This window comes from Mandrillus leucophaeus, unplaced genomic scaffold, assembly GCF_000951045.1.
Source record: "Mandrillus leucophaeus isolate KB7577 unplaced genomic scaffold, Mleu.le_1.0 Scaffold146, whole genome shotgun sequence".
NCBI lineage: Eukaryota > Metazoa > Chordata > Mammalia > Primates > Cercopithecidae > Mandrillus > Mandrillus leucophaeus.
In genome coordinates this window covers 2,978,626-3,005,468 of record NW_012101432.1, presented here as the reverse complement: position 1 = coordinate 3,005,468, position 26,843 = coordinate 2,978,626, and the positions used below count along the sequence as shown (strand labels likewise).

The window sequence follows — 26,843 nt, the reverse complement described above, 5'->3', positions numbered from 1 at the left end:
TAATTTCTCAAGTAAAGCCGAACATGCTTGTATGTTAATTCCTGCTGTAAAAGTCAAGGTATAGCTGGTCAGTCATTATACTGTATTTAACCATGGACTGGAAAGTGAATCAACAATTTTTTTTTAATGTTAGCACTTGCTAAGGAAGCAATGGGATTCAGTCTGTGAATGAAAAAGAACTTACATCAGCACGGGAGATGCACTGAATTAGGAGCAGGGAGGCCAGACCTCTGCTTTCCTCTCTGGAAAGTCAGGAAGCATCAGCCACGGATCTGATGATGCATGTCTCTAAATTACTTCAAACAACACGAAAAGTTACGTACCTGTTATGGTCATTACCAATAGTAATTGTGGTCATTAGCAATATTCACTGTCTCAAGGAATTTTCAAAAGCACCTCCTTTGTTACCCTGACAGTAAGGGGAACAGAGGGGAACTGCAAGGTCAAAAAGCAGTTTCCACACCCTCTGAAGATTGCTATCAGATACATTTTCTAAAATAATTTGGAGATAGGAGGTGGCCCTCAACTGTTCAGAAATGTATTAAAGGCCTACTGTGTACCAGACTCTAGAGGGACAGAAACAACAGTCCCTGTTCTAGAGGGACAGAAACAACAGTCCCTGTTTAGTAGAAGACAGTCACATAATCTAATATTTTCCTGCTCAAAAACTTCAAATATTGAGGAAATTCACACTTTTACTTCCTCCCTCTAGCTTTTCAGTGATGCAGTGTGGTTCTGCAGAAATCAGATAATGGGGCTAAAATGTGTACACTCCCTATTGTGTAGCCTTAACTTTTCTGAAACTCATTTTCTTTGTCTTTAATCTCAACACTTTGGGAGACCAAGGTGGGAGGATGGCTTGAGGCCAGGAGTTTGAGAGTACCGTGGGCAACATAGTGAGACCTCATCTTTACAAAAAAAGTGTTTTTAATTGGCCGGGTATGGAGTACATGCCTGTAGTCCCAGCGAGTTACTCCGGAGGTTGAGGCAGGAGGATTGCTTGAGCCCAGGAGTTGAAGGCTGCAGTAATCCAAGATTGTGCCACTGCATTCTAACCTGGGTGACAGAGCAAGACCCTGTCACTATAAAAAAAAAGATTTGAAAAATTTGAAAGAAATGTAAAAAGCAATGAAATCACATATGTGAAAATACTTGCTAAATTCTAACATAAGGCATTATTAACAAAACAAATCCTTCATTAGGTCCCCACTGCCAGCCTTAGGCTATCCATGACACAACTAACCAGTTTTAATCAGGGCAAACCTGTTTGCAACACAGATTATGTGAAAGGGTGTAGTCACTAACCTTTTTTTAAATATATGAACAATACTTAAATATCCTACTAATCATTAAGTATTTCTAAGTGCCTCCTGATCCAACTTTATAAACCTACTTCTCAAATCACTATTTATAAAGCTTTCATTTTTTTTTTTTTAGGAAGAGCAATGGGTTATGATGAATTACCAACGCTTTTAGTGTTTGCACAGTCTGGTATTAAGAAAAATGTTTTTCCATGTAAAGTGAAGCTAGCCACCAGGAAACCACACCCAAGTAATGTTTATGTTACTCGAGCATGCTGAATTTGACTTTGACTCCTGATATCCATAAGGGTGCATCTTCCCCTTCCCTACTGCAGCTGTCCCGGCCTTCAGTAGATATTCAAAGTCACTCCTCTTACAAAGACTAAGTGTACTGAATGGATTTCCCTTAAACTACTTGATGCAAAGAAATGGAGGATGTCAACAGAATCACCCATGATTAATCATCAACATGTTTCCTGTCTAGCAACTCAAAATGTCCTAAATCAAGCAATACTAATAATGTCCAGATTGGTAGTTCTGAAAATTCACTTGGTCTTTGATTTCCACAATGCCTGGATTCTCTATAATAGCATTTTCAAAAGTGACTGAATATTTTATGTATTCCATAGGACAGTCATGGATCTTCAATTAAGTAATCACTTTTTCTAGCAAAGTAAGCAAGCTATCTAGTTATCCAAAATTGATTTAGTTATGTCATGCTTTATCTGCACAAGAAAGCAATTTTGTAAGTGAAAACGGATAACCTAAATAAACTAATAAGTTTTGAAACTACTAAAGGGCTCCACGGCTTTAAAAAGTACAGTCACAGAAAATGCCACTTTTTATGGAAAAGTTTTATTTGATTTTGTAAAAGGTAATGTTTTGAGTATACTTACTTTACTCTTTCAAAGCAATGCAAGTACAATGATAAGCATTTGAATAAAAAGTACCCTGTTTTATGAGCTTATTTTTTAACATAGTGAAGGCATACTCTCACTGAAAGTAGAAATATGTGATCCAATTACAAAACATAACATTTAAGAATAAACACACACAACTGAATAGTTATGAAAAAATAGAGGATTAATCAAAATATTCTGTTTAAAAATATTAAATTCAAGTTATATGGAAATTTTATGCATAAAAATCATATTGTATAATCAGAATGAATCTTCAGTGGTCATTTCTGAAAAACAAATACTAACTTTAGTTAAAAAGTTAAACTTTTACTTCTCTTTTTGAAAGTATTTTCAAAACTTCACTATTCAAATTAAAATAGGATATTTTAGCAATTTACTTCAAAGACGTATTATATAATTCTTGTCCCAAGAAATCTTCTTGCGATGTTTGTAAATAAATCTACTAACAGAAAAGAGTAAGAAAAGCCAATCTAGGAAAGAAAATAGTTCAATTAAGTGAGAGTCAAAGTGCGAATTAAATCTGTGGGTTTTTTTCCTCCCCATCATTTCTTTTCATGTTGTCTTTGGAGACAGAGTAATTTGTAGGCAGCTCACCTTGATCTACATTTTCTCTCTCTAATCTCTCTTGGCTGTGATATAGTACAGGGAACCGCTAATATCACCCCCTCCATTTTGCCAGACAGGAATACCGAAGGCCAAATCTTATGCCCATCCTCGGGTTGCAACAAGTAACGTTTACTTCAGCAACAAAGTGGACCTTTCTAGAGATTATTTTGTTGTACTTTCTTGTTGCCTTAATACGAATTAATCATTAAAAAAATAAACTGAAAACCAGAAATTCAAACTGTCCATAGACAATCATTTAAAAGTTGGGAAAATGAGAAATGGAGCCTTAACCACTGAAAGTCTCCCCTCCTCCATTCCTGGCTCACACAATTCCAGGAATAGAATCCTAAACATAAACCTAAGCTTCCCCTTTACTGCATTAAGAAAGTGTCACTTCTTTGCATCAAATGGGTTGAAAGCTTTGGGAGATGAACGGGAAATTTCAAGTCCACCACTTTCATCAATTTCCCTTGTCCTTCCCGTTCTCAGTCCGCACTCCCAAGGCTCGGGCAGCGTCGCCGGGAAGCGGCTTGAGGGAGTTGGCCTGCCTCGCGGCCGTGGGGGTGGCCAGGGAAGGCGCGGTGGCACACAGCGGTGTCCTCTTCAGCTTTATCACCCGCTGGGGTGTAGGCTTCTTGTCGGAAAGTAGCACCTTAGCTGGAGGTAAGTGTGTGCCTCCATTTTCAGCGCTCGCAGCCCCAAGGGAAGCCTGAGGATGCCCAGGTGCCCCTGTGCCCTCCAGGGCCGTGGTTCTAGAAGGTGCAGAGCGCTGAGCTGCCTTTCTGCGGCTACCACTTTGAAACCTGTATGCTGTCGCCCCAGCCGACGTCTGGACGGCACTGGCTGGAGACACCGTGACGGAGGCCGAGTTCTTGACTTTGATTTGGGTACTTGTGGAAGGGCCCAAAAATCTAACTGGCTTAGGACCAGTCTTACAGTTCACACCTTCGTCCTCTTCATTGAACGTTATCAGTCGCCTAGAAATACAGAAGCATGTCATTTTCCACATGTACAGTTTTAGTAACTCATGAGAACATCTCCAAAGTTTACCTTCAGCGTTAACAGAAAGGTTTTGGTCAAGAATTAAAGAGTCAAGAGGTTTATGGGCACCTACCTCATCTCTCATCTCCCACCAAGGTCAGTAAGCAAGTTTACAAAAGATTGGTCTCAATTTGAATACAAATTATGTAAACTCACACATAATATTAATACCGGCAAATTAAAATTTGGCATGTTACATAAGAATTATACAATATATCACCCTGTTCCCAAGTATCATGATGTGACCTACAGGATAACCAGAAATATCACAAATTGTTTTTCCCAGAACTGCAGTTTAAACAGATTTAGTGAAGAAAAAAAAATTTCACAATCGAATAAATATTAAAAATATTGCTTGATATAGTTTGGCTGCGTGTCCCCTCCAAAGCTCATGTTGAAATGTGATCCCCCATGTTGGCGGTGGAGCCTGGCAGAGGTGTTTGGATGATGAGGGAGGGTTCCTCAGGAATGGCTTCGTGCCCTCTCCCATGGTAAGGAGTGAGTTCTCACTCTCTTCGTTCACGTGGGAGCTGGCTGTTTAAAAGCCTGGCATTTCTTGCTGTCTCTCACCATGCGACACACCTGCTTCCCTTCACCTTCTGCCATGACTGTAAGCTTCCTGAGGCCTCACCAGAAGCACATGCTGGCCCCAAGCTTCTGTACAGACTGCAGAACCGTGAGTCAAAATAAACCTCTTTTCTTTATAAATTACCCAGCCTGATATTCCTTCATAGCAATGCAAAACTAATAAACTGCTGCATATCTTTTTCTCCTCCTGAAGTTTTAAAATTCATGTTAACATATTAAAGATTATGAAAAGCCTATATTAAAGATATCTGTATTTCCCAATCATTCTATAGTGAAACCTTTGATGGTCAGTAAAATTTGCATTCTTTGGAACCCATTTTGGAGACAGCTAGAATAGTCATGGACAAACCTTCAAAGATTCCAGAACTGAGTTTACCATTCATTATAAAAAGCCTACAGGGGGAACATTTTTTTAAATGACCTTAAAACTGTCAATCATTGTCAAAACCTTGCCTGCTCCTTCAGCTTCACTTCCTAAGGACCACCCGGAGCATGAAAGGTGACTGCAATCCTCTCACAGCTCTCTTACAAGTCTGCATAGCATCAGTGTGTTGTTAGAGGCAATTACAACTTAGTGAACTCCCATTCTTGGAAATGGGATCATAATAACATGGTTATTTGAAAATTGCCATCTGTAGCAAAGAATGTAAATATAATATATTCAACCCTAAATCCCTACTGAACATTTTCTCTGGTGACCAGATGGCTCCTTGGGACCTTACAAGTGCTTCTCAGTCATCGTCATCGTTATCCTGTTGATGCATCAAAAATGATGCTTCGTAAACCTGTAGAAGAAAGGTAACTAACACAGAGGAGGGTCTCCGTAAACCACTCCTGCCTGCTTTGTTTTCCGTCTACATCTTCCACCAGACTCCACACTGAGGTTTCTCAGCCTCAGCACTATTACCATTTTGGTCACATCATTCTTTGTTCTGGGGGCCGCCCTATGCACTGTAGGATGTTTAGCAGCATCCTTGGCCTCCACCCTCCAAATGCCAGTAGCAACTCCCACCCCACAGTGTGTCAACTAAAAATGTTGCCAAACATTGTCAAATATCCTCTGGGAGGCAAAATCACCCCTAGTCGAGAACCACTGCTCTTGACTCAAAATATATTTGCTAATTGTAGGCTCAAAAGGCAAAATAAATGATAATAAAATTATGGCTTTTAAGAAATAAGATCTGTTTTGACAAGTGATGGTTAAGTTCTAAAAACAGAATAAGCATCTCTGCATTTCAGTGAAAGACCCAGAGGGCAAACGTAAGAAAGTAGTCTGAAATTTCATAGGGGTATTCAATTAAATTGTAGAACATGTGATCAAGAAATCAGAACATCTGAAGGCCATGAATAAAACCCAGGCACTGTAAAAAAAAAAAAAAAAAAAAAAAAATGTGATTTTAAATGTATTTAAAACATAGTGAAAGACAGCTGTGGAGTGAATTTAATGCTAATAATTTCATGGAACACAGGAAAATACCATTAAATAAAAGTGCTATTTGTGGCAATAGGAAACAGAAAAGAACTCAGAATAAGCCACAAGAAATTTCAAGCATTAAATCTAAATAGATTTTTTTTTTTAACTATTGTCAATAAAGCCTGGGATTTCACTTCTGTGGGGCAAAAATATTTACCACAGCATTCCCACTGTGTCCACTAGCATTTTTAGAATCACAGTCTCTCAATAACATGTTACACATGCAGTTACAAAGAATTATTCCCACTTTTTACATAGTTTTGGTAACTTCATATTTACCAAGATCTATATTTTGATGGTAAGACAGAATATTCAAATAGGTGATTAATAAGCTTAGTAAGGTCAAGAATTATTATTCATTTCCCCTTCACAAAGGCAGTAAAAATGTCAGCGATTAAAAAACAAAACAAATAATCAACACAGCATAGATAACCTCTTTCGAATTGGAGCCATGTGACGCAGGCTACCAAGTAAAGGCCGTTCTTCTAGAGTCCAACACTCTATCAGCTCATGAGGCACCCGCCAATAGCTAACACCTGGAAGGTAAAAAGAGATAATTAAGACAGCTACCATCCACTGCAAAATGCTGAGCAACACTGAGACCTGCCAGAGTCTGAGGTTCATGCCTCCCATTTGGCAAAGGGAGGTATGCACAACATGAACAGGAAGCGCTCACACGAGGAGCTAGGGCCAGGGAGCAACGCAGCTCACGACCTGGGTCAGGAAGAGCTGGCCACCAGCTTTGCCACCGATTAGCTGAGAAGATTCAGCAGGTTATTATGCACACTCAGGGCAGCTGAGAGTGAGGGCTCAGGCTCCAGCAAAACCTGTGTGGGTCTGAATCTCCATCTCTCACTCACTAGTCATGTCACCTTGGGAAAGTTACTTTTCTGTGCCTGAATTTTCTCAGCTATGAAATGATGACAATAAGATTATGTACCTTGAAGGACCATTGTGAGGATTAAATGAGTTAATAAATGCAAAGTGCTTAGAACAGGGTCCAGCACGGACTAAGCACTCAAAAACTGTCAAGTACCTTTATTCCCAGTCACAGTCGTAGGGAGTAGTGTAAGTATTGTATAGGCGGTGGGTTGTAACACTTGCCCTGACTACTTCACTGGGTTGCTGTGACATCAAATCAGGGGAACTCCGTGAACTACTCTGAAAATGACAACCACTGTACAAATATGAGATATCACCACCCAATAACCACAATTTCCAACAAGAATCTGAGCTAGTGAGTTAGGCAAAAGTGCCATTCAAATTCATTTTAATTTTTAAATGTGTTATGTTTTTTATTAAAAGCTAAAACATGTATTCTTGAAGCCTCGAAAACATTATGCTAAGTGAAAAACACCAAACATAATAGGTCACATATCGTATTGTTCCATTTGTAGAGATATCAAGAGTAGGTAAATCCATTGAGACAGAAAGCAGACTGCTGGTTGCCAGGGGCTGTGGGAGACAGTGGAGTGGGGAGTGACCACTTAGGGGGTTCCTCTTGGGGTGATGAAATGTTTAAAACTGGATAGAGGTAATGATTGCACAACACTGTGAATGTAGTAAATACCAATGAAATGTATGCTTTAATTAATTCTGTTATGTGAATTTCCATCTCAATTTTTTTTAAAAAGCAGCATAAATATATTCACATGAAAAAAGCTCAAACAATTATGTTGAATGAAAATTGCTTGGAGTAATCTAAGTCCCAATAATGGATCTGGTGTTGTCTTCTTATTAAAGTTCTGGTAACAATTTAGCAAGCTGGGCATATAAATCATAATAACAGACATATCTGATACTCAAATAACTCTATGATCCTCATTTTAAAACAATTAACTTTCTGGAACCACTTGATCACACTCCAAAACCTACACATACTATAAAAACATTCCGAAATCTGGTCCATTAAGTTTGCTTTTTTTAAAAGTCAGATTTATTAAGATATAATTTACATAAAATAAAATTCATCCTTTTCAGGTACACATTCCAATGAGTTTTGACAAATGGATATAGTTATGTACCCATAGTCATAATCAAGATGTAGACCACTTCTATCACCCCAAAAAGTTTCCTCATACCCCTTAGCAATCAATGTCCCCTCCATCCTTAGTTTTGCCTTTTCTGAAATGTCATATAAATGGGATCTTACAAAATGCAACCTTTTGTGTCTGGCTTCTTTAGCATGATGCTTTGAGATTCATCCATGTTGCTGAATGCAGCAATGATCATTTCTTTTATTGGTGAGTAGTATTCCACTGTATGGATACACACCACAATGTGTTTAAAAACTTTCTTTTTTTTCCTGCCTATAAAGTAATTCACATCCCTTGTACAAAACCTGGAAAATATAGAAAAGCATATATAAGGGAATCAAAGTCAGTCCTAATCAGAAGACCAGGAATCATTGGCTCAGGACAGACTAATATGTTTCATTCCAGTCTTTTTTCTACTCATATGATATACTTTACATTTATTTCCTGCTTTTTATCATTTCTTATCATGGGCATTCATCTATGCAAAAAGTTATTTAAAATAACTTTAATAGCTTTATTATATTCCATTCTGTGGATGTGCCAAAATATATTTAACCTTCAATCATTAGACACTTAAAGTGTTTTCATTTTGTCCCTATTATGAAAAATGCCAGAGAACATTTCTGTTCCCAAGCCTTTGTCTGCATTTATGTCCTTAACATAGATAAGATAGATTCCAAGAAGTAAAATTACTAGGTCAAAGAATATAAACAATTTTGATGCTACTGATGTGACCTAACAACTTACTTTCCAAAAGTTACATCAATTTTTACTCCTACCAGGAATTAATGAGAGATGTTTACTCATCTGGTATATAAAAATAGCTTTTATTAAATGTATATTTCATTGATAAGGAATGAAGTTGAACCTCCTGCTACATGTTTATTTCTTTTTCTGGGAATTTTATGGTCATGAATCTTGTAATTTTTTTTTTTTTTTGTAGTAGTGGCTGCCTTTCTAATCAATTTTAATAAACCTTCTCTCTATTAAGGATATACTTTGTCCAGTTAATGCAACATTATTTATCCTTGTTTTTTATTAGTCTTTAAATTTTATTTATAATTTTTAATGTTTCTTGCTTTTTGTTTTGTTTTGTGTTTAACATTTATGCCTAGTGTTCCATTACTGGAACACTAAGCATGTGGGAGTTACTTATATCCTAATGCCCAAGGTCATTGCCAAGGTCCGATTGCAAAAATTCAAAACATTGCAACCTCAGGAATAAATGGGTTAAGAGGCAGGGTCTTGCTATGTCGCATAGCCTGGAGTACAGTGGCACTATCATAGCTCACTGTAGCCTCAAACTCCTGGCCACAAGTGACCCTCCTGCGACGACCTCCCAAAGTGCTGGGATTTTAAGTGTGAGCCAACATGTCCAGCATTTTTTTGTTTTAAAGTTCCTAATACTTTAAAATGTTATGCAACTAACTTTATTAATCTTTGTCTTTGTGATTTTTGAGCTTTTAATTTCTTTCCCTATTAAGAAAACAATTATTTGCTTACATTTTCTTTTTTCTTTCATAAATCCATCTGAGATTATTTTGATAATGAGGTTACAGTTTTGTTTTTCCTCCCAAGCATATTTCTCAACTATTTATTAAAATATTGATATCTAATACTTTTTTACCACATAGTACTTTTACTAATTTTACTGGTGTTTACCCTTGATCTCTGCTCTATTCTTATATCAGAGGCACATGCTTTTTATTATTATAGGTCTGTAGCATGTTTTACTATCAAACAGAGCTAGACTCATCCCCCTAATTACTTCTACTCCCCAAAATGTTATTGGCTACTTTACCTATTTATTCTTTCAGAGGAATTTTAGAATCATTTCTTCAAGATTCCAAAAGAGTCCCATTGATATTTTGATAGACCTATAATTTAATCTGAGAAGAACTGACATCTTTATAATATTCAGATTTCCCACTCAGGATCATGGTATGTCTCACCATTATCTCCATGTCTTCTTTTTTATGAATGGATAAATACATTTTAGCAGTTTTCTTCAGAAAAGACCTAAGCATTTCTTGGGTAGTCAGTCCCGAGGACAGTCCTAGTTATTTTACATTTCGCTTATTGCTATAGTGAATGGGAGTTTCCCTTATAATTTTTAATTGATTTATCATAGGTAAGCTGCTGATCCATGTATACTGATATTGTATCCAGCTAGTTTAGCCTACTAAATTTAGCACTTACAATATTTTCAGCTGATTCCTTGGGGTTTTCTAAAAAGGCATTATCTACAAATAACAATGACTCTTCTTCTCCTTTCCAATATTTTTTTCTCTAATTTCTGTTTCCTATCTTATGGATTTTCACAGGCCTTCCAGAACTTTGCTAAATCACAATGATGCCTCATTACGTGCTTGCAAAATGGATAAAATCGGTCGCATGCTTTTTAAAAGATATTGATCCCAGTTTTCTGCTTCAAACTTCTTTTTTTTTTTTTTTTTGAGATTGGAGTCTCACTCGGTCTCCAGGCTGGAGTGCAGTGGTGCGATCTCGGCTCACTGCAACCTCCACCTCCTGGGTTCAAGCGATTCTCCTGCCTCAGCCTCCTGAGTACCTGGGACTACAGGCACGTGCCACCACGCCCAGCTAATTTTTGTATTTTTAGTAAAGATGGGGTTTCACCATGTTGACCAGGATGGTCTCAATCTCTTGACCTCATGATCTGCCTGCCTTGGCCTCCCAAAGTGCTGGGATTACAGGCATGAGTCACTATGCCCAGCCCTCCTTCAGCTTTCTAAGTCAGTGGGCTCCTGGACATCTTGCCAGTCCAGAGGCACAAACAGAGACACAGAGAACACCATGGAGTTTGTTCTCCAACTTAAGCATAAGTGTCTCAAAGTAAATTAAATATAAAATAGAAAGCTGAAAGATGTCATCCTGCCTGCTCAAGGGGTATGACTGGGAAGGAAAAAGGAAGGAAAGTGAGGGGGGCAAAGTTGAGGAAAGGAAGAAGGACTGGAGCTAGCACGACACCTGAAGGAAGAACAGCTGATACAGTTTTTGTTTTGTTTTGTTTTCGAGACGGAGTTTTGTTCTTGTTGCTCAGGCTGGAGTGCAATGGTACAATCTCGGCTTACTGCAACCTCCGCCTCCCGGGTTCAAGCCATTTTCCCACCTCAGCGTCTCAATAGCTGGGATCACAGGCATGCGCCACCATGCCCAGCTAATTTTTTGTATTTAGTAGAGACAGGGTTACGCCATGTTGGTGATGCTGGTCTCAAACTCCTGACCTCAGGTGATCCACCTGCCTTGGCCTCTCAAAGTGCTGGGATTATAGGCATGAGCTACTGCACCCAGCCAATGCAGTTTTTAAAAGCTTCTTCCTCTCCTTTTATGTCTTGCTCTGTCACCCAGGCTGGAGTGCAGTGGTGTGATTATAGCTCACTGCACCTTCAAACCCCTGGGCTCAGGCAATCCTCCTGCCTCAGCCTCCTGAGTAGCTGGGACAATAGGTACATGACACCAGGCCCAGTTTTTTTACCCATTATGTGACTGGCAGTCAGTCTTTATTAGCTTTTAGGATTATCTGAGGATGAAATATGTCTTATTTATCTTTGGATCCAACTTTAGGACTTGTTACGATACTTTGCACCTATACACGGTTGTTAATTAAGAAAAAAAAAATGCTTAGGCATAGAACAGAACATGTAACCCTTCTGTGATCCTTATGAAAGTGTCAAAGCCCTTCTGAGACTCAGTTTCCTCATCTATAAAATAGGAATGGTAAGTAGTGTACAGGATGGTGTTAGGACTAAGAGATACTGAATGTAAACTACTTATCGGAGATATAAAACAGCATTATTATTACCAACTCTCACTCTGTAGTTTGAGAAAAATGATGAGTTTTCAAAGTGTACATTTCAAGATTATTGTAATTACTTTATAAGGGCTCTTTAGATATCCTCCCCAGCATTATTTTCTCTCCCTTTCCTTGATTACATATTTTATGCTTAATTTGAAGTATTTTTCCAATGCACAGTAGGTACTAAATGAACTCTTAATTAAATTAAATAAGCCTAGCTAACAGAAGCATACTTAAAGTTACTGAATTATAAACTATTAATAATACCTAGCAACTCATGGGATTTAAAGATTTGTAAGTAAACTGCCTCAGTGTTACCATGAGATGACAAATACATTGACACACTCAAAAGAATACTTTCTAAAACAAAGAAATGCAGTATTTGAGTTTACTTTGTCTTATTTTTTTTTCTTTGTAAAAAGTCCACCTGCTTCCATGAAATAAAATTGCACTGTACCTTTTCCTTCCCAAGCATCAAAGGCATCCATCATTTTCTTCAACTCTGCTACTGAATAATAGCTCCAAATGTACTGAACATTATTTCCCGCCTCTCTAGAAATATTGCAAAAAATAATGAAAATATACTACCTAGGTATGGATGTATATATATACATACAGCTAATATACATTTAATAAGAGCTTGTTAATTAAGGGAAAAAATACGTAGGCACTCAGTAGTTCTGTGATCCTTAAGTATACATATGCTTACATAGATATACATGTACACATTATATAATATACTAACCTACATTTTGATCTCTTTTTACCATAGTAGAGTATTTTATTAATTCTACAATGTACACCATGTAGACAAATCAACACATCTTTAATATCAAGTTTTTTAGAAAAATCAGTAAACCCCAATGAACTTAGAAATTACTCACCTTTGACCAGCATTATGCCAGACACTTACATATCTTACATAGAAGCATCCCTATCTGTAAAGAATTCAGAAACTGATGACATATTTAATCATCTAAAAAGGCAAGCTTATATGATCCTGCATTAGTCACTAATAGTCGACCCAATCCCAGCTGCCAGAGAATTTTTTTAAAAATTGCTAAGTGAATTAACCAGTGTAAATAAGATTACAGGAAAAATGTTAAGTAATAACTCTTAAGAATTTAACATGTTCAAGTCATAAACTTCTAAAGCTGGAAGGGACCAGGGAAGTGCTTCGTCATTTCTCAGAAGAAGATACCAAGGCAGGCTGGCCCTGGGTCACTCAATAGGCCTGCTGACTTCTTCTGCCAATGCTTCTATGGTCTAGGAAGATGCCGGGCATGTGGCTTTTCTTTTTTCTTTCTCTTCTTTTCTTTTTAAGCCTCTTGGGGTAGGGGATTCTGAAGCAGACTCCCAATTGAGAACCACTGCATTAGATCATGCAACTGGCCTGCAGCTTATCCATACTGTATGTGAAATGATCTTAATTATAATTTCCTCATGAAGCAGGCCTATCTCAACTGCTAAGATGGCTCACTCTGTCTCCTGAGAGGTGTTAATGGTCTTTTCTAGTCAAGTACATTTCATTCAGAAACACCTCTTAGAAGAGACCAAGACTTTATTTTGTTCTTTTTCACATTTAAATTTGGACATACCTTTTAAAAATGCTTTTGCTGTGAATTCTTCCTCCCAGCTGCTTATCAATAGCGTCTGTTCCATCAGTTTTTGTGGCATATACACCAATAATTCTACTCTCACAGCTTGCACCAGATGTGTTAAGATAGTGGAGAACCCAAACTGTTGGTTTATTGCAGACTAAGCCATATGAATCACAGAAGTCTGTTAAAGCCTGAAGCAAAAAGTATATACAAAATTTGAATTTAATTCTAGAGTAAAATAAAAATGAATATGCTCCATTACTTTCATATAAAAGCTGAAATTCTAGCTGGTCATAAGGGAAATAAAAAGATTATAAATTTCAGCTTAGTCTTTACACCTTTGAAAATCAAACACACATTTTTTTGAATTAAATCGGGGCGGGAAGGACAATCCCAAAAAGTACCACCCAAAAACCAAACACCTTTTCATCTACAGAATCCTTTTCCACATGGAAATTCCATTTTATTTCTTACTCCTTTAGTCTGCCAACATCACTTTTAATTTTATAATCTTTATGAGATCATTCCTCCACTGCCAACATCACTTTTAATTTTGAAATCTTCGTATAATAACTAAAATGTAGACCTTTTTCTTTTCCCTTTAGAGTAATTTCCCCAAAATTTCCCATTTGACACAATCTTCCATTTACCTTCTACTGACTAACCCCATAGTTGGTCCCTACTTTTAGCTCCAAATTCTAATCATGGACTAACCAGATTGATTTTTCTTTTACACTGAAAGATATGAATATATAAACTCAATATCTAAACTCAATATATGCTGCCTGAACTCATTTGGCACTTATCCACCTATTCATTCATTCATTTGAATATTAAGTTCCTGCTCTGTGCTGAGCTCTAAGGTCCTGAAGATATTAACGATGAACAATGGTGAGACAGGGTCCCAGCCCTCCTAGAGTTTATAGCTAATGCGGAAGACAGACACTGAACAAGCTGCCAGCACCCTGTGTAAGAAGTGCCACCAGGACTGGGTGTGGTGGCTCACGCCTGTAACCCCAGTACCTGGGGAGGCCGAGGCAGGCAGATCACCTGAGGTTGGGAGTTTGAGACCGGCCTGACCAACATGAAGAAACCCTGTCTCTACTAAAAATTCAAAATTAGCTGGGCGTGGTGGCGCATGCCTGTAATCCCAGCTACTCGGGAGGCTGAGGCAGGAGAATCGCTTGAACCCGGGAGGCGGAGGTTGTGGTGAGCCAAGATCACATAATTGCACTCCAGCCTGGGCAACAAGAGCGAAACTCCATCTGACAGAAAAAAAAAAAAAAAAAGAAGCGCCACCAGTGAGACCACACGGTGCTCCAGGGCACAGAGCAGAAGGGTTTCACCCTGTGAAGCTGCCAGGGCTTTCCCTGGGAGGAACAGCTTTACTGCTGTCAGTACTCTGGACAGGTACTTTGTTGTGTTCACTGTTATATCCCAAGTGTCTGGAATAGTGCCTGACACAAAGGAGATGCCTAGTATTCACTGACTCAGTGAATGAAAATGAGGCCCTACCATGTCTTGCACTTTCATTTAATATTGCTATCTAACTCCTGTACTAGTTTGGAATTTTACTTACACATACATCTACAAGAATTCCCAACTATACTATAAACTTCAAGGGCAAAGAACGGCATGTTGTATTTCTTGGTGTTCCACACAGCCCCTTGTACAGTGCCAAACATGTCACAGGCACTTGAAATAAACATGTGTTGGCTGACAGCATGAATGTGGGCATGCTGGGTCCTTTTTGAATAAAAACCAGGAATAAAAGACGATGGAGCTGAGACTTCTGAAGATGAGCATTAACCCTCCCAACCTTCTAGTCAGGCCTCATTCTGCAGATGTGGCAACAGCAGGGAAAGACTACTGTTTGAAAATATAGTTTATGAATAACTTCAGTAGCAAAACCCATATAACTATGCAAATTCCTAAAGGGGATCTGGAACCAAACCAACTTTCTCTTCATGCTGCACTCCTAATAACCAACCACCCATCAGCTTTCTTCCTAAATACTGACATCCAGATCAAAGAACTCAAACCAGTTCAGATCAGTTTTCACTATTAACAATTTTCTAAGAAAAAATATTTTTCTTAGATGCTCAAAAGTGCTAATTAATAACACATATAATACTTTCAATAAGACAAAAACAGGTACTTAGGATTTTCAAATCACGTAAAGATCTTTAAAATGTAATTTAAAATAGAAGCATCTTAAAAAGAGATTTACTGATCTCAAAGTGAATTAGCCAAACTAATGTTTTAAATTAGTAAAAAACTACTACACTTACTAAATCAAGTAAGATGCTTTATTATTTATCAGGATCATTCTTTTCAAAAATCATTTTAGTAAATAAAATAATACCACTATGCCCTCACATAGTATAGTATTTCTCTTAATTTAAAAAGAATTTCCTGAGTTCTATAAAAAAGCCATCAAAAAGTGCTAAATCTTCAATGAGGGTTTTATAAACTCAATCAACTTTTGAGTGGCAATACACTTTCCAAGAACTTTGGCCTTAAAAAATGAGAAGTAGTAGTAAAGAAACATGTCTTCAAAGCGTATAAAAACTATCCTGTTTGGTTAATGTGAAAACACAGGCTAAGCAAAATAGTACATATTGCTTTGTGCATCATAAATATATATATTCAAAAACTTAAAAAAAAATGCCAAGACCTTTTTAAGTTCTATATTTGACCTTAAAGAATATGTCTCCATTTCATTGGCCAAATGGTCAGACAGGCTGTACGGATAAGGGATGCCAAAGTAATCAGCCTCTTCCTGTAGGGCGATGCGGGTTTGCTCATCTGTGGGAATCTGAACTTCTCCATGAAGGTAATCCAAAAGGTATTTAAACAGACGTCCATCACGGTCAATAACACAAGCCCCTAGAAAACATTCAGTTCAAAAACGATTGTAGAGATTCTGTCAATCAATAAGATTTCAACAAATCAAACTAGGTCTGCGGACCTCTACAGTTATAAATGTTTCTTTCTCACATGAAAGTTAACATCTAGTGTTCAAATAGGTTTATGTAATCTAAGCTAGACTTTTGGTTATTCAAACACCAAATATGATATACCAGCAACCCTCTGCTCACAAATAGGTGATATTGTAAAACAGAATCTGAATGAGTTGTGTGGGAAAATCACCTGTAGTTCTATAATATTGCACATAAGTTTGAATGCAAACATATATCACCAGGGTTGCCATGTTTGCTTGTATTGGTGTACTATATATACCATGCTAGGCCAAGCGGCCAAGTGAGGCTAAAACCAAACCCACACTCTGCCCACCAAGCCATGCACCCTGGCATGGAACTGCATCTTCCGGGATAAAAGGGCACCCTTTTCTAACTTGTACACAAAGAAACTGAATGAGTCAGTGGTGGACCTTTGCATTCTCACTACCATATGGGAAAAGATATTCCGAGATCCATTTAGAACTTTGGATGCAATGACTATATTCCCACAATGGCCACTGCAAAAGCTAAGGGCACCCCACACTGCTGGTAGAAACAGAAGTTTACCCCAACCTTATCTCAGCTGGACTAGAACAGGTATATGGAGATGCTCACTAAAAGAGCATGTGGGGTGCTCATCACTATGTCCAGTGTTTGCCTGTCAGCAACACTACAAACCCGGGGTTCCTTGCTCCACGCATGCCAGATGATTGGAATCACTGGGTTAGTCCTTTTGTACTATGAGAACCCAAACTTTAAAAAAGAAGAAACGCTATGCTGGTACTACTTTATAATAAAATATTTTTCTTAGATAATTTAGCAGAATTAAAAAAGAAAAGAAAAGAAAAGGAAAACCTCTGCATGAGGAAGGGATTAAGAAGATAAAATTTAGGGGCAGAGAAGAAAATTCAATCCCTGCTTACCATCTTTGCCCCAACAACCTTTCTGCCCAGGTAGATACCAAGCCCTGGGCACCAGCCACTGGTGACTTTTTCCCCCCAGTCTTTCAACTGCCGTTTAACCAGCAAAGCAACCTCCTAACACCAGGTTATTAACAGTAGAACAGCCCCTTATGTTCAAAACTCCTCAATCGATCTCCTCTAACACAGAACCAAGAGTGGGTCTGGGGCTCATACGCAGTGCAAAAAACCTCATTTGTATTGATGAAGTTTCTTTACAACCAGTAGTAGGTTCAGTGAGTCCCAGAGCACTGGAAGCAGAGAGCAGTCCCAGAACCCTACCTGTGTGATTTACAGTTTCTTCTGAAACCCAGTTTTCAGTCCACTGCTCCTTAGACCTGACGGTATCACTGCACAGACTTTTTCTCAGCCATGCACATCGGCCACACAACAAGACTACACAGCTAGGCTAGGTGGGGAGCCCAACACTAATTCTGCAATGATGATGGCTGCTCTGCTAGCAATAAGGGCAGCTGCTTTCTCCAGACAAACACATTTTCTAACTTGAAGAACACAGAGAGAAGCAAATCTATTTAATCACTGTCAATATCATCACTCAAAGCTGCATGAAAGTAACACGTTCCAAAATATAGTTAATCCCCGTAATTAGGTTATGACCAGCCTTTATGAACTCTTACTTCTTTGTCAGCTTTTAACAACATGATCACAGATTTTCAGAAAAAGTATTTAATTTCTCCATGTACTTAATGAATCTCCATAGAGGCCTAATGATCTCAGTAATTAGTATATTCATCTAGTACATTTCGTTGTAATTAGGAAAATCAAAGGGAATTTAAACTGGGCTCTTGTGTTAATAAATATTCAGATCATGCTTTCAGACTTTAGACATTTACCTGACTCATCTGTTTTTAGAGGAAAGCGACCACTGAACATAGATGCCAACATGGAGTCTTTGAAGCGGCACATGGACTCCCGCCGGGCTGTGTAAATACAGCCACCCACATTCAGTCGGAGAACATCTAGCACCTCTTCTCCTGCCTTGTGGCCTTCCATTTCTCCCCCAGGCACCTCAATTTTGCCTCCCAACACTTTCAGAAACTTCAGAACAATGATGTCTCCGTCTCCCTCTGTAAAACAAAGGACAGTCATCCCTGCCATTTACAACAAGACACTAAATAGATAATAAAACATGACTGAAAATAAATTCCTCAGTACTGGCAATATTGAATTGAAGGATTTTATATAATATAAGAGAATTTCGAGATATGCTAAGAAGTTGGAAAATGTTGGCTCAGAGGGTTTGTAAAATATAATAAACGACTAACAACGCAATCATCGCTGTTGAAATGACTGTTTAAACATGGTAATGCCCTCTCTGTCACACGGCAAACAAAGGTGAGGCCTGCTTATGATCTTCAGTATTCACATATCTTTTTAACCATGGTAAGTCTGAGGGAGCCTCTAGACTGCAGAGATCAGTGGACAGCATGGAATTGAGCTGCTAGGCTCTTCCCCTCACCAGCTCTAGAATCTTGGGCAAATTACTTATCTTCCTCTTCTATAAAATGGAGGCAGTGATGATGCCTACCTCAAAGGACTATCAGAGGAATCATTAAAAGAACATATAAAACAGCAAAAGAGCATTTAGAACAGTTCTGGCTCACGGTAACTATTCAATAAATTATAAATATTATGCATAATGATATAAATTTAACCATAAAGTGTCTACTGAGGGACTTGATACTGACTCTGGAAATGTAAGGAAATAAAGGAGCAGGAATTATTAACAATGATAACTGTAATTCTTAGGTAACTAAGGAATATATAATTTATCAATTGAGATTAGAGTTCTTTTAATTAAAAAAAATTTTTTTTTAATGAGACAAGGTCTCACTGTGTTGCCCAGGCTAGTCTTGAACTTCTGGGCTCAAGCAATCTTCCTGTCTTGGCCTTCCAAAGTGCTGAGATTACAGGCATGAGCCACCACACCCAGCCTGAGATGAGAATTCTACATATACCAGTAGGCAGACTAGTCTAGAACTACAAATAACATATCCAAATCATCCAGCTTCTTCACTGTGAAATGGATGAAGCTTTAGGGAAGTTTTTGGTTTTGTTTGTTTGTTTGTTGAGATGCAGTCTTGCTCTGTAGACCAGGGTGGAGTACAGTAGTGCAATCTTGGCTCACTCCCGGGTTCAAGAGATTCTCCTGCCTCAGCCTCCTGAGTAGCTGGGACTACAGGTGCACACCATTATGCCCGGCTAATTTTTATAATTTTAGTAGAGATGGCGTTTCACCATATTGGTCAGTCTGGTCTCGAACTCCTGACCTCAGGTGATCCACCCACCTCAGCCTTCCAAAGTGCTGAGATTACAGGTGTGAGCCACTGCGCCTGGCCCAGGGAAGGTTTAAGGGTTGGATTTTTTAATCCATTCTGGAGATCACAGAACCACAGGTGACACTGTGGTGTTTTCCCACCTAGAACAATACTGTGATGAGAAAGGTACTCCCAATATTGAGAATCTGCAGTATCCACACATTTCATAGCAAGTTTAAAATGGCTGCCGAAAGGCTCAACTACATCCATGTCAATTCACTTTCACTCAGTGACCAACTAAGATCGTTTTGTAGATGCCAGCCAGTCTCCAATAAAATGGAAGGAGACCATTAAAATCTAAGGAAGACCATGTGTGTAGAACACGTTCAGCAACAGAAACCATTATGGGCCAAAGGTCCAGCCTTCCAAAACCACTTATGGATGTGACATCTTGCACTGCCTAGAAGTCCCAGGAGCAGCACTCCAAAGATCCATGTGTGAGAGCCACCTCTGAGGCATGGGATGGAACTAGTTCCCTCTGCCTCATTACTAGCTCCCTGGAATCCTATCTATTCTTCAAGGCCCTCAGCAAACCTAATTTCTTGGATGACTGTCCCACATATCCTTCTGACCCCCAAGTTTGAATCCTTGCACAGTTCTACAAATACACTTTGTGTGTCTGTCCACATTTTACCCCACTTGTTTAATCCCTACTTTTTGATCTGTAGGCCAAGGAAGCCAGGGCCTGTGTCATCTTAGTAACTCCCATTTACTGAATGCTTATGATGTGTCAGTCATTGTAAGAGACACTTGACACACATTACCTAATTCACACAAAAACTCTGTTGGATGGGAACTACCGTCCCTGTTGACAGATGAGGACCCTGGGGTAAAAAAAGAGAGAGATGTGTACAGGGGCCACACAAGGGCTGACTGCTAGTAGGTTGTGGGGCCAGCCCCAATCCAGATCGGCAGAACGGACCCCAAGTTCCTCCTGCTTCATCCCACACCGGCTCCTTCAGCACTGTTTCACCCCTATGGCTCCTGAACCAGCCCTTTCACTCTCTAAGCATCTGTCCATCTCAAGACTTGGTTACAATAACACAGCAGCACCCCGATCCCCAGGATTTAAGAGCTACTCCTCCTACCCAAACCCCAGGCAGTCTCTCCTAAGGAGAAGAACATCACCATTCCAAGGCCACACGAGGGGGGTACTCCGCAGGCCCCATCCTCAAAAGCACCCAGTTAGGCTCCCTGCTATGTGGAAAGTGTCCAGCCCTCGGGGACAATGTCCCCCAGAGTGCGGTCCTATGATCACCTGCATCAAAACCATCAGGGACGCTTGGGAAAACGAAGACACTCAGGCCACAGCACAGAGCACCTCAGAAAGTCTGCCTCAGAAAGATTTGGGGATCTGCCCGCAAACCCCACTTTGAGAAACATCGCTCAAGGGGCTCACACTCCTCTTCCGAAGCGGGAAGAGCCGGGAGGAGCTGGGAAGCCAGAAAGCCCCGTCACGGTCTTCCGCGGCCTGGAGACCCCCAAATCGGCCCGAAGACCGAGCCTGCAGCCCGGGACGCGTGCGTTACCAGCGCTGCCCGGGCCCTTCCTCAGGGCGCCCCGCCGCCTTCCAGGCCCGCTGCCCATCCCGCGCCCGGCTCTTCCGCACCGGCAGGGTGGGCCGGGTCGGCAGCTTCCCAGACTGACCTGCGGCCCGCCAGACCCTCGGCGTGACCGCCTGACGCCGCTGGGCGGACGCGGAAGTGAACGCCTTCTCCGCTGCTCGGCAACTCGGAAAGCAGAGCGGTGCCAGCGGCGCCCCCGCGCGGCCCGGCTCTGCGGCGGCGGCGGCGGCGGCGGGTCCGGGAGGGAGGGAGGCCACGCCCCGGGCACGCCACGCCCCCAGACTGGTCTCGTCCCTGCCGGCCGCCTCGGAGTCGGGTGGGTCTTCCATCCCAGAGGCAAGGGAAAGGCACCACAGAGAAGGCCAGGGCTGAACCCCGCGGGACGGTCTTGTCTGTTCAGAGGCTGGTTTTACAGGTGAAGAGAAGAAACAGCCACAGAAGTTGCGATTGTCCAAGGTCACTTAATAAGTAGCAAGAATTGGGATGTTAAGTGTTCTCACCCCCAGGTCAGTGCCCATCCCTCCAAACAGGGCTGCTCAGTGCCAACGTGTGTTAATATATTGCATTTGGATAAGTCTATCTGGATAGTGTCTGCAGCTTTCAAAGCTTTTTCACACACAGCATTCTTGTTTAGTCTGTGTGACAGTGATATAAAGGGTGATATTTATTTCCCATTATAGCAAGGAAAATTGAGGCGAGAGCAAACATTTATTCAACACTTTTGTACACCTGACACTGTGCTAAGTGCTTTGCATGCACTACTTAATTTCCTGTTAACGATAACCCTAAAAGAGTTCTTCCAGTTTCTAGCAGCATCTTACCTTATGCAAGGTACTGTGCTAGGTATTTCAAGAAAAATATAACAGTCCTGTTTTCAAGGTGCTTCCCCAAAATCAAAAATTTGGGGTTCCAAATTTCCCTGACTGGCTCTTAGAAGAGAATAAGCCAAAGAGAGGTAAGTCAACCTATCCCCTTAGATATAACAGTCTTAGGAGAGAGGGAAGGTTTTTTTCAACCTATAATTATTAAGCACTAGCTATGGAGCAAGCACTGAGAGTAAAGGACTGGATGAGACAAATAATTGGCGTTCAACCTTACATTCCAGTACACCATGCAAAAAACTTGTTCTGTAAATATTTTAGGCTTTGTGGGCCATACACAACTACTCAGCTCGGCAGTTGTAGTCTGAAAGAAGGCATAGGCAAAACCTAAACAAATGAGCATTGCTAGTTCCAACTTTATGGACACTGAAATTCCAATTTCACATAATTTTCATGTGTCATAAAATATTCTTTAAAAAAGCAGCTTTTTCAAACACTTAAATATGTAAAAGCCATTCTTAGATCATGGGCCAGACAAAAACAAATGGTGGTCCATGGGCCATAGTTTGCCTGCCCTTGTTCAAGTGGGAGAAACAGACGCTAAGCAAAGTGGGGACAGATAGTGATAACAGGTGCGAGGAAATCAGTGGGAATTTAAGTTGAGGGCTAGGAGTGAGAATGAGTCCACCTTCTGCAGAGATGGAGGAAGGGTATTTCAGGAAGAAGGGAGAGCAAGTGGGAAGTCCCTCAGGCAGGAAAGGACTCAGCAATTTGTAGGAAGAGAAAGGCTACTAGTAGTATGTTTGAGCCTTGGTGGGCATCAGGACAAAGGGGAAGATGAGATGGGATGAGGTTGAAGAGAAAGGCAAGAGCCCAGGCTCTAAAGTACTGTGTGGCCGTGGTAGAAGTTTAATTTGACTCTAAGCATAATGAGAAGCTATTGAAAGGTTTTAAGCAGGGAAGTGACCCGATTGATTTACTATTAAAAAAAGAAAATCACTGCAGCTACTGAGATGAGAACGGATTGGAGAGGTATGAGCTGGAAGTAGATAACTATTGCAATAATCCAGGGGAGAAATGTCATAGTTCCTCCTTGAGTGGTGTTGGCAATAAAGAGAAGTGGATGGATGCAAGAGGTGTACTCAGGAGATAGACATGACATAAAATTTGTTGGTGGATCAAATACAATGTGTTAATATGGATCCCCTGAGAAGCAAACAATAGTATCAGATTAGACATGTGAGAGATTTATTGAAGGGAACGCCTGTGAGGTAATAATAGGGAAGCATCTGAGGGGAATTAGAAAAGACATTAGACAGTTTCAACCCTTGTGGAGAACAAGAAAGGAAGAGTAGGAAAAGTTGTAGGTGTGATACAGTTCTGAGAAAGTTTCAGCATAGCCAATGGAAAGTCTTCAAGCCAAAGTCCCCCATATCAGAAGAGTTCTGTGTCTCCCAGGAGTGGGTCTGCCTTAAATCCCTCTGCTTAGTTGCTGGCTGGGACCAGTCAATGGGCAGTGCAGCCTGGAACATAGTGATAAATTTCAGAGGACAGCAGCTGACACATCAGTCAACAATGCTCCCTGCAACTGGAGATCTGAGAAGTACATTTTCTTCATGGCTGCCATATATGGGATTTAAGGGAAAGAGGGAAAAGTAGGAATATCTCTAAAATTGTTAATTTGAACAATGGGATAATAGTGAGTTTACCGAGTTGGTGAATTATGGGAGAGGAATAGGTTTGAGGGAAGAAATCAGAAGCTGTGTTTTGGACTACTACTAAGATTCAGATGCTTTTCAGACATGCAGGTAGAGAGATCAATTAGCAATTGAGTCAATCTGGAGCTCAGGAGTAAAATTCTGTGTTGAAGGTGGATATTTGGAAAGTATAAGCACTTAAAGCTATGAGAGTAAATGAAACCATCTGCAGAAAGGGGAGATAAATGAGAAGAGACAACATGAAGCATTGACTTCAGCATTTAAAAGTCAGGTTTACAAGGACGAGCCAAGAGGAAGGAGGGGAATCAGGAGTGTATAGAGTTACAGGAACCAAGAGAGCAAAGTGTCATTCATATCAAATGTCACTGAGAAATCAAGGCGTCATATTTGGTATTGTGGGAGTTCTAGGTGACCTTGACAAGAGCAGTTTCAATGTGGTGGTGAGGATGCAAACCAGCCAAAAATGGGCTGGAGAGTGAATGGGAGATGGATGTAACCCTTTAGAGAAGACTTTGCTGTAAATAGAAGTAGAGAAGTGAGGCTGTAGTGAAGGTGGGATAAGAGTCAAGAAAAGGAGTTTTAGGATGAGAGTCGTTCCAGCAGGTTATGCTAATGGAAATGATTCAGTAGATAGGCAGAGATTGGTAAGGCAGGAAGGGGAGGGAGGGGACAACTGAAGGAATGAAATACTTGGCAAAGCAAAAGGTGTTGGATCCAAAGCACAAATGAAGCAATTTTCATTTGACAAGAGCAGGGGTAGGAGGTAAAACAGAGAAGACAGATTTAAGTTCAAGTAAGTTGTAGATTTCACAGAGGAGAGATGAGAAAAGTGTGACCAAATGGCTTCTGCATTCTCCATTTCGTCTAAAGCAAGGTCAGAGGCTGAGAGTAAAGGAGATGAGGGGTGGAAAAGGTTTGAAGAAGGAGCGTAAGGTATGAATTATTTATCTCGGGAACTGAAAAGCAAACTTTCTATAGAAACTTGGTAGGATTGCTAAGAAGGGATGAGTGTCCACTGGAGGATTGTAATCATTATAACATGGATGACAAGCTAGTCATCCCAGTTATATGACTTTTATCCAGTAACATTCAGCAGCTTCAGTACAGGTGCTGAGAAAGTACATAACCCTGGGCTCAGCCAGAGTCGGGATTTAGCCAGGTAGTATGACACAAGGATTGATTACCATGATGGATCATCCATTCTAAGATGGGTAAGGAGGGAAGTATATGAATGTGGTGATGCATAGTGAGAAGGTAGTGACATTAATGGATTTGAGATCTCAATGGAGTTGAAGGATTATTCAAATAGGGATACTAGAGTAAGTGAGCTAGAAGAATCGAAGGCAGTGGTCAGAAAATATACTTGAATTCAAGATGCCAGAAGTTATGCAATGAATGTAATGCCAAGGCTCTGGGCTGAGATGGGGTGGAAACAAAGTTAGCAGAGATGAAAACTGTAAATAAATGGCAAGCCAGGTTGTAAGATGGGTTATGTAATGCCAAGGCTCTGGGCTGAGATGAGGTGGAAACAAAGTTAGCGGAGGTGAAAATTGTAAAGAAATGGCAAGCTAGGTTGTAAGATGGGTTATCACCATAAATAAATACAAAGTCAACAAGAATGAGTAGGCATAGAGAGAAAGATGATGAAACGGAAGCCAATGTTACCAATAATTGATGATCAAAAGAGTTACAGAAAACTGCACTGAGGACAGAAGGAGAGATCCTCTATCCAGATGTATGCATACAGTTAAAATTACCTAGGGCTTAGAAAGACAAAGAAGGGAAAAGTGTTTGGAAGCACTATTGAGAGAAAACAGAACGCCATCCCCACCTCCTGATTCTGGAATATGGGGGGAGTAGAAGAAAAAGTAGTCTCCACCCGAGAAGTCTACAGTGGAAGCAGGACCTCTAAGAACAGATAACTTTCAGTTAAAAAAAAAAAATTTAAGTGATAGTACCATTTTAGCCAGGTGTGGTGGCAGTGCCTGTGATCCCAGCTACCCAGGAGGCTGAGGGAGGAGAATCGCTTGAACCCTGGGAGATGGAGGTTGCAGTGAGCCAAGATCACACCACTGCACTCCAGCCTGGGCAACAGAGCAAGACTCCATCAGAAAGAAAGAAAGAGAGAGAGAGAGAGAATGGTAGCATTTAAAAATGAATTTTAAATGGCTCTGTGGAGGTGTTTGGAAGCAATGGGAAGAGTGGGAAATTGGAAAAACACCACCTAGGAAATCCCCGATAAGGACACAGCGGGAACCAATAAAAAATGCTAAATGTGTTGTAACCGAGAGAATTACTTTGTTCCCCTGTAACTTTACATATCCTGTTTACATCGGGCTATAAAAAGCAAGCACTCGCATTGTTCAGGGCCCTCTTGAATGCTGTGGAATGGAGGGACCAAGTTCGAACTTGCAGTAAAGATCCTTGCCGCTTGGCTTTGACTCTGGACTCTGGTGGTCTTCTTTGGGGAACAAACGGTCTGGGCATAACAGGCTTATAATAGTGGACATATCAGAAGTATGAGGATGAGGGCCCCAGGTAACAGTGGACAACTTGGGGAATTGGGACTGCTGGGGTGATTATAGAACACAGGGTCTAGACATAATGAGAAAAGTCCTGATGGTCTATTAATGCAAGGTTCAAGCAAAGGCCAAATATTTAACTCAGTAGCATTGGTATAACCCCACTTTCTGACTGCTTTCAATTGTATGGTGGACTGAGGGCAGGGAGGGTCTTATGTGGAACTGAAGCATCAGGAAAATCCTTGGGTGACTACTCCCTCCTGCAGCTCTCCTGGAAAGAAAGAACAATCCTAGCTCTGGGGCACAGGAGGTTGAAGGGAAGGGGGAAAAAAAAGCAGTATATAACTCAGAACCTGAGTCACACACCTAGTTAGACTTGAGACTGCCCTCCTCTTCTGACACTGTTTAAGGTGGGAAAGATAGGTACTTGTCATAACTTTGCGACTATCCTCCAGGAAAAGATTCCCAAACCATAAACACACTCCTCCTTCAAACCCAGGAGAAGGTATGGGAGAATGAAGGGTCTGGTTGCTTCTTTGTTCACAAAGGCTAGATGAGTTGGGACATTTTTC

At 40.3% G+C, this 26,843-nt stretch overlaps 1 protein-coding gene across 2 annotated transcripts; it reads right to left on the bottom strand.

Annotated features, from left to right (window-relative positions):
* Positions 1 to 2,136: 2,136 nt before the first annotated feature.
* Positions 2,137 to 21,370, bottom strand: KCTD18 (potassium channel tetramerization domain containing 18). 2 transcript variants are annotated; one of them, XM_011974537.1, is made up of 7 exons: positions 21,293 to 21,370; positions 18,161 to 18,394; positions 16,062 to 16,273; positions 13,382 to 13,575; positions 12,241 to 12,335; positions 6,364 to 6,466; positions 2,137 to 3,804 (listed from the first exon to the last, which is right to left on the bottom strand). In XM_011974537.1, exons 2-7 carry the CDS (start codon positions 18,318 to 18,320, stop codon positions 3,288 to 3,290), a joined length of 1,281 nt encoding a protein of 426 aa, XP_011829927.1. In that variant the 5' UTR covers positions 18,321 to 18,394; positions 21,293 to 21,370; the 3' UTR covers positions 2,137 to 3,287. The 2 variants fall into 2 exon arrangements, with proteins under 2 accessions (XP_011829927.1, XP_011829928.1); XM_011974538.1 differs by having other exon boundaries at positions 20,904 to 21,351.
* Between the last annotated feature and the right edge of the window lie 5,473 nt (positions 21,371 to 26,843).

Excerpts from the sequence above, each read along its gene's own strand:
- KCTD18 (XM_011974537.1), bottom strand. The coding sequence starts at position 18,320 with ATGGAAGGCCACAAGGCAGGAGAAGAGGTGCTAGATGTTCTCCGACTG. Across the intron at positions 13,576-16,061 it reads CAAATATAGAACTTAAAAAG|GCTTTAACAGACTTCTGTGA; the intron begins GTCTTGGCATTT and ends TTTTTGCTTCAG. Across the intron at positions 12,336-13,381 it reads AGCAAAAGCATTTTTAAAAG|AGAGGCGGGAAATAATGTTC; the intron begins GTATGTCCAAAT and ends CAATATTTCTAG.